This window comes from Gouania willdenowi, chromosome 20 (genome assembly GCF_900634775.1).
Source record: "Gouania willdenowi chromosome 20, fGouWil2.1, whole genome shotgun sequence".
NCBI classification, from domain to species: domain Eukaryota; kingdom Metazoa; phylum Chordata; class Actinopteri; order Blenniiformes; family Gobiesocidae; genus Gouania; species Gouania willdenowi.
Window position 1 is genome coordinate 7,303,294 of NC_041063.1, and position 14,900 is coordinate 7,318,193.

Genomic DNA, 14,900 nt, shown 5'->3' on the forward strand with positions numbered 1-14,900 from the left:
GTGTGTGTGTGTTTTATGGTGATGGCTCGTCTGACTGCGTTTCCTCAGTGTTTATGTGATGTCGTTAGCAGACTGGAGCGAGAGCTGCTTGATATTTACACACAGCAGTTTCACCCTCTGGAAATGATGATGATGATGATGACGGTTCTCACGTCACCCAAAAAACGTTGCAATAAAGCGACAGAAAGCGCAGGAGAGGAGGAGCGAGGGATTGGAGCGGTCGTGTAGAAACAAAAGATGATGATGAGAGAATGAAAACGTGGCCTTCAAACAGTCCGTTTGTGTGTGTATAATGTATATAATATATATATATATATGATTAAATATGTCATATCTCACCTGCTCAGTATTCAAAAGTAGAAATCTAAAAGAGCCACAATGAATAAATACGACAGCTGATCAGCTGTAAGCTGAGATAGGGCCCTACACATTAACGGAATCACGGAAACAACCAATAAAGAAGGAACCCACTATTGAACGTGGAAATGGACAGAATGTGGATAAAACGGCTTCACCATGAGGTAAAGGATGTTTTTTTTAATGGGGAAATGTTTCCGGGGACCTCCGCCCCTCCCTCCCATCCTGACCGCTTCAAACACAGTCTGAACCAGTGTTTCTCAAATGGGGGTACGCAATGGCACTACAGGGTACTTGCGAGAGAGAGAGAAAAACAAACAAATGAAAGCATTAAAAAAGGGGGTTTATACTCTTTATTTTTAGTTAAAAATTATAATCATACTAAATATTACCAGCAACTCACAAAATGACAACAAAAACACACAAAATAAGAGAAACATATACTGAATAATAAACTGAACAGACAAACAACAACAAAATACACAAAATGGCACAAAAACACACAAAATGATGATAAATATGATCTTGATTAGAACATGAACTGAAAATACAAGGGTCAGTGTGGGTCCCGTATCAGGAGGGAGATGACTGATAAAAACTATAGAAATAAATCTATTCAGGAGGCGCTAAATAATGTTCCTTTCCTCTTATTTACAAAATTAGCAAATTCTGAGCAAAACGTAGTTGGACAAAGGAGGTATTTGGATTCAGAAGTAAGAGAATGGGGGTACCTGAGCAGAAAAAGTTCGGGAACCACTGATATAAACCACACGAAACGCCGTCTAAACTGACAAAAAACTGCGCAAACTCATCCCTGACTCCTAATTACGGAGCCGACCAGTGCCCGCTTAACTTTTATGTGTCTGTGAAACTCCGCCCGTTACTCGCGAAGACATTGATGTCAGAGATTGTAGAGTCTGAAACATTGTAGGTTAATTATAATTACAGCTAATACTAATACATATTCTGCCCCCTAGTGGTGAAATAACTGATGCATTCCGTGTTTATTTATTTTTGTGTTCATTACAGTCTGGAATGATGTCATCAGGATCATTTAAATGAGGTTAATTTTTTTATATCAAACTTTCGTCCACTGTTCCTTCACACCAGCATCTGCAACATGCGGCCCAGGGGCCAAATGCGGCCCTCAGTCTGATATTGTGTGGCCCCAAAAGTAAATGCACAAACACAAGGACAAAAAAAATAACCCACAACAAAAACACACTTATGAATTATTATTATGACTTATGAATAGAATGACAGCAAAACTATAAAAAAATTCTAAAATCACACGAAACGACAAAACACAAAAAATGTACCAAGATATTTAAACAAAACCACAAAACATGAAGAAAAAAAAAATGACATGAAAAGTATACAGAATGACAACAAAAACACACAAAAAAATTACAAAACAGAAAAATACAAAAAATGACAACAAAACTAATCAAAATGGCTCCAAAAATACAGAAAATAACATGGTTAAACAAAGTGACAAAAATATATAAAACAACATAAATACACGAAGAAAAAAAACACACACACACACAAAACAACAAGAACAACAACAAACACACAAAACAACTAAAAGGACAGAAAAAAAAAAAAAATAAAAAACACAAAATGACACTAACCTGTTGTTAATGCTCTGATTGGTCATTATTCTAATGCTGACATGAATGTTGATCATGTGACCCTGAGATCAGACCATTTCTCAAACTGAACATGTTTTTAATGTTTTACTTTTATTGTTTTGATGTTTTGTTGTGAAGTTTGAGACAAAGAATAAGTAAAGATGTCTTAATTACCTTTACTGTTAAAGTTCTAAAAGAATATTATGATTCTTTAAACAACAGAAGAAAAACACGTTTATGTTTCACTGCCAACATTAATAATCACAGTTTTTTAATAAAAAACAACAACAGAAACAAGTGAAAACATCAATAATAAGAAGAAGCTGCAAATATCTTTATTGTTTTGCTATTTACACATATTTACACTATGATACAATCCAACAATACACACACTTTATGCTACACACACACAGGATTGCACGATCGTAGAGTTAGGCCACAGAGGTCGTTACCGTGGTTACAGTCATTAAAGAACACTGAAACGTACGTGTACGTGGAGTACTGCATACAGCTTTGGCTTTACTTGGGATCACACACACACACACACACGCTCGCACGCTCGCACGCACGCACACACACACGCTCGCACGCACACAGGAGAGAGAGCTTCAGTCAGAGCGAGAAACACATGGATGAGCTAGCATGGTGGCTAACAACAGAGCTAATGATCACACGCACACACGGTGTTAATAATGATGTATAATAATCTGTCTTTTAATCAGAGATGATTTTTAAATGTTTGGGGCAGAGATCGTCTGTTCTTCCTTTAGAGAGCAGCTGTGATTGGATGGAAGTAGAGGAAGAGGAAGTAGAGGAAGTAGAAGTAGAGGAAGAGGAAGTAGAGGAAGAAGAAGAGGGAGAGAAAAGGATGTAATCTCATCTTCTCCAATAGTTTCCAACACTAACTTGTCCTTTTACAATAAACTGAGTTTCCATTGGTCGGTCACCTAATGATCACTGATGAGAGAATCCCTCTGATTGGCTGGATGTTGAGACTATATTTAAAGGCATTTCTCTACAATAATTATTTTCTTTAAAGCCATAAAATATATGAAAGTATTGGTACGATGCAGACATGATCAGGAACTACATAATTCTGATGTCATCCTGACATTAAAGCTGCTGTAGACGATCATGTTTGATCAGATAAAGACAAACTTTTTTTGTTTTCTCCAGCTTTTTGTCACAGATTTCCTGTATTTTTGACACTTTTACATGAGTTTTTTATGCATACGATGATCCTAGTTTAGTTTTTGATTTATTATCAAATATGTTCTTTGTTCCCTGTTCGTTCAATAATTTAATGAACATGTATTTATCAGGATTATTTGGGGCTCTATGGGGGTTGAAAGTTCACCTTCGTTCAAAGTGGGGAACACCCATAAAAGTTTGACTCCCCTGGATTAGACTAACAGTTTGTTTACAGGAACGGGAACATTTTTAGGTTTCCGTCCCTTTAAATGTTAAAATGAGGAGGATTTACAGAGATTTTTAGTTTTATCATCACTTCCTTTACGTCAGGGATGTAAAAACTATATTTTTAGTTCAGTTTAGGCCAAATACAGACCAGTTTAATCTCAAGTGGGCCACAGATTTGATGCTGGAAAACCAGCAATTTCAACATAATATACCTTAGTTTGCACTTCCATGTATAATTGATATAGAAAGTATGTGAGGAACCTACAATATTCAAACAATACAGATTTTACTTTAAATTTTCTTGATTTTGTGCCAATTTTAAAATGGAATCTGGGTAAATTTGAAATTCGTGAAATAATTTGAAGGAAATTACAAAATTCTGAAAAAAATTCAGAATTCTTTCAACCATTTAAGATGAAAAATAACTGCCGTCATGTGATATAAGCAATATTTTTGTGGGATTTCATTGATTTTGTGTCATTGGAGGAGCTGAGATAAATACAATTTAATTATTTGGTCATTTACACAATAATTCATATTTTTACTTTCTCCTGCAGGGCCAAAGTGGATGGTCTAAAGCAGGGGTCTCTGTTGGTGTCATTTAGTGTATTTTGTTGTCTATTCATTTTATTAGTTTTTGTTGTCATGTTGTGAGTTGCTGGTAATACTAAGTATGATTATCATTTTTAACAAAAAATAAACATTATAAAACCTCATGTTTTTAATGCATTCATTAGTTAAATTTCCACTCTCTCTTTTAATTACCCCATGTAGTACCATTATACACCCCTAGGGTTACAAGTACCCTCGTTTGATAAAAACTGCTCTAAAGGGCCAGATTTGGCCCCCGGGCCATAAGTTGGACACATTTGCTTTAGGTCAAAGCTTCTTGCAGCAAAACAAAGCTTTGGATTTAAGAAAATGTTTGTTTTTAAAAAATAATTTTGTCAATAATCATCTCCGTTACAGACTGAATTATTCCAGGTAACACGACTCCCCTCCCCCGACACGCTGCTAATGCATCCAACCAGATAAACCCTCGTCCAACGGACCGTCGACACACCACCGCCACTGTTAAGAGACGAGGATCGCTATTGGCTAACGGCCAAGACAAGAGAAAACATGAAAGGATGGAGTAAGATAAAAGGAGGGAGGAGGAAAAGAAGAACAGCGATCAATGGAAGCTACACGCACACACACACACACACACACACACACACACACACACACACACACACACACACACACACACGCTCTCATGTGTGCTGATAATGTGTGTGTATGTGTGTGTGTGAATCATTAAAACACACCTGCATTAGAGGAACAGACAGACAAGTTCAAAGAAAACCTCGTCTGATTGGAGGAGAGAGAGAGATCAAAGCAAAGCTGTTTCTCGCTCACAGGGTGATGATGGTGATGATGATGATGATGAAGGTGGACAAATGAATGACACACAGGTGGAGTGTCTGGAGTTTTTGGCACAGGTGGGAGCAGGAGGATGATTGATGAGAGGAGGGGAGGGAGGGGGCGGGGCGTGTCCGGGCAGCCTTTGATCCACAAACCAACGAGCGTCCAATCAGAGCCTCTGTCTCAGAGCCGTTCCTTTCTGTGACAGATGACCTCAGACATGCTGTGACGTCTCTGAGCTCATGGTCACCACAGCTCAGCCGTGGTTTTGCTCTTCATCGTTACTTTATCGTCCTCTTCCTCAGTGAAGATCACTCCTCTCCCTCCTCTACGTACGTAGATGGAAACCAGCCGACCTACGGGAACAGAAGGAATATATCAGACACAAGCGGAAGTCATTAACAGCACATGTTCAACACGAGGCCCGGGGGCCGAATCCGGCCCTTTAGAGCATCCAATGTGTCCTAAGTCAGAATGTAAGAATCGTACCTAATGAATAACCAAATCATTCCCAGTCCCTCCTAATACACACATTCAATAAAACGTAACAATATTTGCAGTTTTCCCATGCTAATCCAGTGCTTCTCAAAGTGTGGGGCGCACCCCACTGGAGGGGAATGGAGACATGACAGTTGGGGCGCAACAAACATTCTTCTTAAATACCCCAGTGACATGATAAAACTAGTTTATTTTAATAGAAAACAGAGATACATTTTGATAAATGACATGTTTGGTCAAATGTTTGTAGTATAAGTGAACATTTGTGAGTGCAGTGCTCAGAAAGTGTCGTAAAGTTAAGTTAAATTATTAGACTGCATTAAATATTGGCCGGGAACAAATATAACATGGAACTAATGTTAAAAAAATAATGATTTACGTCGACATGTAAAGTGGAACAATAAAACTCATTTATTGGCACAGATTGTAAACAAAAAAATGGTTATTTCCTGTATTTTTGATTGCAGCACTTTTACATTTGTTATACACACACTTTAATAAAAAAATATGTAAATTCCAAGCCGGCAACATTAGCACATTTTTCTTAAATTTTCATTTTATGCGATTTTAAAAGATTTATATTTTTGTTTAACTTTGCATGGTGATAAATGAAGGAATGTGCACTTTTTTTTTTAAAATTTATGAGTTCAAATGGTTTGTAAGAAGAATGATTGACAATTTAAGTAAAATAATAAGAATCTCTATTGTGATGAATGAGTTTTTTCTCCAAAATACAATCAAAATGAAAGGCGTTAAAGTGAATCATTACATCCCGTCTTTGATTTTTTAAATCAGGATTCAAATGGAATGGTTGGTTAACTGTATCCTCACAGCCTATCAGGAAGTAATAAGAAAATATATTTATCAATGTTTAGCACTAATGTGTAAAATAAAGCAAAAACCTACGTTTTGTTATTTACACCTTGAAAACAACACATTTTATACCAAAGTGAGCATTAAGTGCAATATAATGAGTCAGCAGTTTATGATGAGACCTTGAATCATCAGAGAAAGTAAAACCTCTGAAAGTGTCGCGTTAATAAGTCGAAAGTCTTTTAGTATCATTTAAACTTTTATTGATCTGATTATAAACATCGACAAACAAACAAACCACCTGACGGTTTTTTCTATTCCTGCAGCTCGTAGCAGTGATTGTTTTTATTGGTTCTAAAGAGAACAGCTGCACACATCAATGCACACACTACGGGTTTAGTGAAAAAGATGAAGATTCTTTATTTATGGCTGATTATTGAGCGCTGGTGGTTTTGGCTCAGACTTTTCATACGTTTGGATAAAACAAGTGGAAATAAACCTTTTAGAGGATTTAGAAAATGAAAAAAAGCTCATGATTAAAAAACTGAAAAAAAAAACTGAATTAAAACGTTTCCTATTTGGGGACAGTGAGTCTGTGTCAGATGATTCACAAACAAAAAAACATTAATACAAACCAAAAAGCAGAAATCCAAACAAAAAACACACAAAAACAAAAAACACAAATAAAAACAAAAAACACAAATAAAACAAAAAACACAAATAAAAACAAAAAACAAATAAAAACGAAAAACACAAATACAAACAAAAACATACATGCATCTGTGTGGTGGCATTTGTATTCATGTTTTTGTATTTGTGAATGGTCCGACACCCACAGGCAGAATACATTCAATAATATTTTATTATACACGTGTGATTAGTTATGTAAATAAATTAATTATTGATCCGCCACAAGATCCGCCACAGAGCCCAAAAAGACTCTAAAAAAGATGCAGCTGCCTGTAGTTCCCCCCCAGTCCACAAGGTGGTGTTTCTCTCTACCTGTTCCCTTCACCACCCTCCCATTGACACCCCCCCGACCTCCACTCACCTCTCCATTGACCTCCCCCCCACCACCCGTCCGTTGACCTCCCCCTCCACTTCACACTCCCGTTGATCCTCCCCTTCAGTCACGCTCCCATTTGACCTCCCCCCTGCACTCACCCGTTCCCATTGACCTCCCCCCTCCACTCACCCGTCCATTGACCTCCCCCCTCCACTCACCCGTCCATTGACCCCCCCCCTCCACTCACCGTCCATTGACCTCCCCCCTCCACTCACCCGTACATTGACCCCCCCCCCCCCCTCACCCGTCCATTGACCTCCCCCCTCCACTCACCCGTCCATTGACCTCCCCCCTCCACTCACCCGTCCATTGACCCCCCCCTCCACTCACCCGTCCATTGACCTCCCCCCTCCACTCACCCGTACATTGACCTCCCCCCTCCACTCACAGTCCATTTGACCTCCCCCCCTCCACTCACCCGTCCATTGACCCCCCCTCACTCAACCCGTCCATTGACCTCCCCCCACTCACCGTCCATTGACCTCCCCCCTCACTCACCCGTCCATTGACCTCCCCCCCTCCACTCACCCGCACATTGACCCCCCCTCCACTCACCCGTCCATTGACCTCCCCCCTCCACTCACCGTCATTGACCCCCCCCTCCACTCACCCGTCCATTGACCTCCCCCCTCCACCACCCGTTGGCTCCAGTCTTGGTGTAGATCTTCACCACGTCTCCCTCCTGCAGAGACAGTTCCCTCGTGTCCCGAGAGCTGAAGTCGTACCGAGCGATGGCCACGCCCATCACTTTAGGAGTAAACACTGGAGGAATAAAAACACACGACTGTGTGAGAACGATGTGTACACACACACACACACACACACACACACGTACGCACGCACACACACTTAAAGACAACATAACGCCCCCTGCTGTGACCACCCAGTACTGCGTTTGCATCTGTCTACAAACCTGTGATGCTCTGTTTCTTCACATCTTCAATAACTCACTTATTTTTTATTTAGTCATCAGCTTTTATTTTGCTCTGAGTTGTTTTGTTTTTAATGTATTATTAAAAAAGTGTGTTGTTTTTTTTCTGTCACCAGTGCATGAAATAGTCAGAGGCCAAATCTACATCTAATTTATTTTTTAAATGAATAATAAAAACAGAGCCTTCCCACAAAACTGGAAGCATAATATCGTCCAAAATGTCTTTGATTGGCTTTTACTGGAGATTAAGATGTAAATGCTTTGGAAAAAACAGCTGTGACAAAGACTTAAAGCTGCAGTATGTAAGTTTCTTGACATCATTTGGTCATGAATCCTAACCTTTAATTATATTATAATATAAAGTGTTCTGAGAGGACTCTCAGGGGTTGTGGTCAATTATAAATGTAATTACGTAATTGATAATTAACTACAATTATGGCATGATTATAATTGTAAATTTAAAAATCTGTTGCTGTTGTAATTGTAGTTAAATTGTAAATGAGTTCAGAATGTTGACTTTGTAATTGTCATGAAAATTCTATAAAAATTATCAATTATAATTTAACGTTAAACTGGGGAACCATGTTACAGATCTACATATACTGTATGTAGTTAACAATTATTAAATTATGTTTCATATCAAGTTTTCACGCATTTTGCCAAAATATGAAATCGAGGTGTATACTGACAAAAAAAATATGACGCCAGAAATATTAAAACTTATATTTTCATTGATTATGGAGCCTAACAAAATAATCAATAGATAGGAAAAAACTTAAATGATATATATATTTGTTTTTAGTGTATTTTGCAGCTGATTTAGGACCCGTTAGAACAAGAGATGCTAACAGAAAGCTAACACAAGAGGAAGGTTAACTTCTATTACGTTATTTATTAAAGGCTCAGTAATTGTGATTAATTGTAAATGAACTTTAGTAATTGAGAACACAATTGTAATTCGCTTTCTGTGGATAAAAAATATATTGTATTTTAATTGTAATTGGAAAAAATGCTGGTCACTATAATCATAATTGAATTGAACATGGGAAACTGAAAAATGTAATTGAGCCCAACCCTGTTAAGACCTCTGCTCCTTCTCTTCTCTGTATTTGAGCTTTAGCAATCAGGGGTGTGACGCTGCTTTTCAGCCAATCAGAGATCGGTTTATAAACTGAGTGCTGATTAGACGTCCGCCCCACATCCTGGTGAACAGACAATAAATCAGGTGTAAACCTAGAGAAGTAGATCCAAGGTTCATTTCCAGTGTGGACGTGGAGTGGTGTGGGTCTGCTCTGACCTGTGAGCGCTTTGGGACGGGGGAGGGGCTCACGTTGAGGACAGTAACTACAGAGTGATACCAGCTTTCATGTCAGATGCTGGGTTTCCATTACAGATTTTGGCAAAATAAAAGCGATATTTCTAAATGTCAACTAAGTATAATTACGCTTTGAACGTGTTTCCACGTCTGAAATTCCTCCGTTTTAGCAATATTTGAGTGTTTTTTTCAAAATTCAGGTGTTTCTATTACCAGTTTTTATTGCGTTATTTAGGATTTTGCGCATTTCCAAGGGTAATGGAAACCCAGCTCTAAAACATAATAAAACTCTCCAATAACAAGATATACAAATAAAGTCCCTACATTCGTTCACCAGAATGGAACAGGAAGGATGATTCTATACCAGTCTCTAATTACGTATACATACTGCAGCTTTAAGCGAATATACCTGGTAGTTCATATTCTGTTTGAACTAAAACCTTACGGATTCGGTTTGTTTGTTTTTTAATGTAAAATATAAACAATATAAAGGCTTAGGCCTGATTCATTTAAAATAATATGACTTTGATAAATCAGCAAAATAAAAAGACAAGCAAAATGTTGTATTTGTGCAGTGCAACATTATGATGGATGGATGAAAACGTATGTAATTCTATGTGACAGGGTCATAAGAAACATTTACTTAAATTAAATAAATTACTGAATAAAGTAGATTATCAGAATGAATTGGAGTGAGAGAGAAGAGAAAAAAAAGAATAATAAAAAAAAGAATAATAATAATAATACTAATAATAATACTAATAATAATGTTCTGTAGTTCTGTAGACTTTATTTAAAATGGTCTGTAGTGTGTCAGATGTTAGCATCTTAGCTCGTTAGCACAGCTCAATCCTCTCCATTCTGGCCTCAGCTACTTTAGAGGAGATTTTTCTCTATGTTACACACACACACACACACACACACACACACACACACACACACACACACACACACACACACACACACACACACACACACACACACACACCACACACACACACACACACACACACACACACACACACGCACACACACGCACACACACACACACACACACACACACACACACACACACACACACACACACACAGTATCAGACGCTGTCATATGAATCAAAGGAGATTTCACTGGCATGCAGAAAAACATAGACAGTTTCTTTATTTTTCTACACAGGGTGAAATGTTTGAGCGTGAGATGATACGATGCAAAGGGTGCAAAATAAATCATAGGATATGTTCACTGAAGCTCAGCCCAGCATGCACAGCAGCTCCGACTTTATCTATTACACAGACAGACAGACAGACAGACAGACAGACAGACGTACAGCAGTGATACTAGTACCTGACCAGAAGGGTGCAGAGGAAGGCGGTAGAAAGCTGTAGCCGGCAGGAGTTACAAGAGAGAGGCCACACAGCAATGGGGCTAAAGCAGGGTGGGCGGGGCCAGGGTGGGCGGGGTGATGCAAGAGTGCAGAGAGGAAGGGGAAGAGGGGCGGGGCATGGTGGAAGGAGAGAAAAGCAGAGGAAAAAAGAAATAAAGAAAATCTGATTTGGATTTTAACTGTTTGGAAGTAAAAAAAGGAGCGATTGGTTCATCTGCACAGGATCATTAAAGAGAAACTAAACCACAAGGTTTCAGCGGGAAATTAAAGAAAAAAAGGCCTCGATTATGGGCGTGGCTTCTGGAGCAGTTAAGACACGCCCAGTCTATACTATAAAACCTCCACAGAACAATCTATGCTATGCTAACTAGCTACTCATTACTCACTGAGAGAGTAGCTCTCTATTCACTACTCTCTCAGTCCAACCCACAGGTTTTTATAGGAGGGGGCGGAGCCAATGGTGATGGTAAGAAGCTACCAAAACGTCACAAACAAATAGAAAAATGTAATTGTAATAGCTGGGTTTCAACTTAGGGCAGTCACTCTCAAAATCTGACTATAAAACACGACAAATTGAAAAACTTTGAGTAAAATGTCAAGATTTGGAGAAGAACCAATGAAAAGCACAACTTCATACCAACTGCATTTGCTTCTGGGGTTTAGTTACTCATTAAGGGGATCTTCCACTGTTTTTACAAATCGGGCCTAAAATCTTCGTAATATCCTTATTAGTAGATCTATGTCTAACGAAACACATTGTTTTTACACCATATTCATTTAATTGCCTTTTGGACTACAGTTTTAGAGCCTGTGTTCCTCCATCCTTCTATCCTCAGTTTATGTGTCATCAACTGTTTGTGATCAACTCGCTAACTATAGCCACCAGAGTGCGTCAGCGCACTGTTTAAGGGAGAGTAAAGGTCCCTTAGAAGAGCTCTTCTTTTCTACTTTATTGTCTACTACCAAACCTCAGAGTTGGAACTGTCTCCCCCTGCGGTCACAGATTTTAATCCTCTTTCTGTAAACAAGAGGTTTACATCAGCATCTTTAACTTTTCCTGATTATCTAGAGCAACCAAAAGCAGCACAAGATGTCATTTTGACTGAAAAAGCTGTTAAATGATCTAAAAAGCTGCTAAATGATCTAAAAAGCTGTTAAATGTTCTAAAAAGCTGATAAATGATCTAAAAAGCTGCTAAATGATCTAAAAAGCTGCTAAATGATCTAAAAAGCTGTTAAATGTTCTAAAAAGCTGTTAAATGATCTAAAAAGCTGATAAATGATCTAAAAAGCTACAAAAATGATCTAAAAATCAGGCTGAATGTTTCATTCCAATAGAAAACAATGGGATGTTTACAGGCAGTGGGGCCTTGTGACATCATCAATCACAGGATTTAAAACTGTAAAGTAGTCCCATTTTAAAAAGGAAATTAAATGAATATGGTGCAAAATAATGTGTTTTGTTAGACATAAATCTACTAATAAGGACATTTAGAAAGTTTTAGGTCAGATTTGTAAAAACAGAGGAGGATCCCTTTAAATAACATTTGCTGTTTACAAATTCTGAAATCATTTTAAGCCCAAACACTAGAAATCCACTCCAACTACACACACCACAGTCTGGAGCTTATTTTTAACACATTTATTTTCCACTTTATTCTACATTATTATACAGTAAGTGTTGACATCTTTCACTGATGCTTCACTCACAATCACAGCACTGGGAATAAGTATCAATTATGGACGAATTACCAAACAAACGGCGCTTGCTTCATTCAATATTTAATATGTACAAAAGTTGCCGAATGTTGCTGCACTTGTTATCACGTCCTGTTTCTGAATTCTCTACAGCTTAGATCTGCTACATTTGCATTTCTATTTGTCTCTCTGTGTTTCTTTTTATAAGCAGAGTGAAAAGCTACAGGCTTTGGTCCAATTCTAGCAGTAAGTCTGATTTGGACACGTCTCAGCCTGGTGGGAATAGAACCTCTAACCCTCACAGTATTACTCCAAGGGGAATAATTCAGTTATTTTGAGGCAGAACAGAAAGTCTGGCTGAGCTACAATAAAGAGAATCACGGGTGATGAAAAACGTTTGGCTTAAAAGTGGGACTGAAGTTAAAACACATCTTTGATTTAAAGAAGTTTATAAAGGAAAATCAGAAAAACACAGTGTTTCGTCTTAATTATAGCCAAAAATTGACAACAAAAACACCCAAAATGAGAGAAAAACAAAAAATGACAAGTAAAATGTACAGAAATTACTCCAAAAATACAGAAAATGAAAACGAGAACACACAAAATGACAACAAAAACACACAAAATGTCTCCAAAAACACACAACATGACTAAAAATGTTTGGCTTAAAAGTGGGATTGAAGATAAAAAAAAAAGGTCTTTGATTTAAAGAAGTTTATAAATGAAAATCAGAAAATCACAGTGTGGAGCTGAAGCTACAATAAAAATGTTAAATATCTGCAGGACAGAAGAAGATTAGTTCAACCTGGTGGAGCAGATTTATAGTCTAGGTTTCAGTTGTTTAGTTGTAAAATTAGTCTTAGTTTTAGTCACATGTTACTCATCACAATTATTTTCTTTAGTTTAGTTTCAGTCAAGTCATTTATTGTTTTCATTGATTCAGTCATAAACCAACATTTTTTATATCAAATCTTGTTATAGTATTAATTTAGTATAGTCTCTAATTAATGCACTTTGTGTTTTAATGAGATAACATGTTTATTTTGACTCTCTTTCAGCAGCTAACCCCCAGTTTCCACTGGATGCGGCTCCACTGCGTTACGTTGCCACCAGAGCTGAGTGTTCATTTCCACTGAGTCCACTGCTCCTTCCCACCTGTGGTAGTCCTGTGCCCTCCACCTGATGTACGCAGGGCTTCTATTTCTACCGGAGCACGATGCATTAATCAGCACAAAGCAAATGAAGCTAAACAGGAAATTAAGCACGTATTCCACAATATTACTTTTCAAAATAAAACACTTCAAATTATATTTCAATCTATATCTCCAAAACATCATAATGTGTAGAAACAAATTCACATCCACTGTATTGATTCCTCTCATACTGTAACTGCACTGTAAACTGCAGCAACTTTGATTTAGTTCATGTTTTACTGGTGCAGTTTTATCTCTTCTCTGTTGGCTGTTGATAAACCTTCTTGTTCTCCTTCGTTAGGAACACTGACCTGTTTATCTGTTTATTGTTGCGTTTATAACACATACATTTAACTGCATTCTCGCGCGATTATATAAATATCGTGAGAACTCCTCTGTCTCGTGACGTCACAGTCGTCCAACCGGAGAGCAACGTGGCGCACTCAAAACGAAACCAGTGGGGATTACCGCACGGCGGACAGCGGGGCAAAACTGGATCGGTGCCATGGCGCAACGGAGACGTATCCAGTGGAAACCCTCAGTTAGTCGGTTTTTTTTCTTTATTGATATTATCTAAATTTATATTGTGCATTGTTGGAATGTAAGTGCTAAATAAATATCATATTTATTTATTTATTTTTTTAAAGCAATAATATTAATTTATACAATTGCAATATTTGAATTTTAGTGGTTAGAACACATTCAGAGCCAGAAATACAATGTGCATCCCTAGTAATTTGTGTATTTTTGTGTTAATAACTGAACTTTTAACAGCCGTTTGCGTGGAGTACAGCATTTTACAGTACAGCGTTTTTTTGGAGTCATTTTTGTGTATTTCTGTTGTCGTTTATTAGTACTGTTTGTTTGCAGAGTTATTTTTTTTTTGTGTTTTTCTTGTCTTTTTCTGTACTTTTGTTGACATTTTCTGTAATTTTGTATATTTTTTTTGTCATTCTGTGTATTTTCGTTGTCGTTTTGTGTTATTTGGAGTAAACTTGTGTTTTAATGTTGTCGTTTTGTGTTATTTGTGTACAAATATCAGAAAACAAAAATAAAATATATTTACGTTGTGTGCAATATGTCTTTTTGTGTCTGTATTTAATCAAAATCATATAAAGATGAGACAAAATTACTTTATTAACAGCAGCAATGGTTGGAAAACAGGATGCTGGAAATTGATTATTTGTTA

At 37.6% G+C, this 14,900-nt stretch overlaps 1 protein-coding gene across 2 annotated transcripts in view; it reads right to left on the reverse strand.

The window, feature by feature from the left end:
- Nucleotides 1–2,301: 2,301 nt before the first annotated feature.
- Nucleotides 2,302–14,900, reverse strand: part of vav3 (vav guanine nucleotide exchange factor 3) — a 159,000-nt gene continuing 146,401 nt past the window's right edge. The window contains exons 26-28 of one of the 2 annotated variants that reach the window (XM_028434414.1): nt 10,782–10,862; nt 7,805–7,956; nt 2,302–5,173 (exon numbers count right to left, since the gene is read on the reverse strand). In XM_028434414.1, the coding sequence (XP_028290215.1) occupies nt 5,129–5,173; nt 7,805–7,956; nt 10,782–10,862 (278 nt within the window). In that variant the 3' untranslated portion in view covers nt 2,302–5,128. The remainder of the gene's footprint in view (nt 5,174–7,804; nt 7,957–10,781; nt 10,863–14,900) is intronic. The other variant, XM_028434415.1, reaches the window with a different exon arrangement.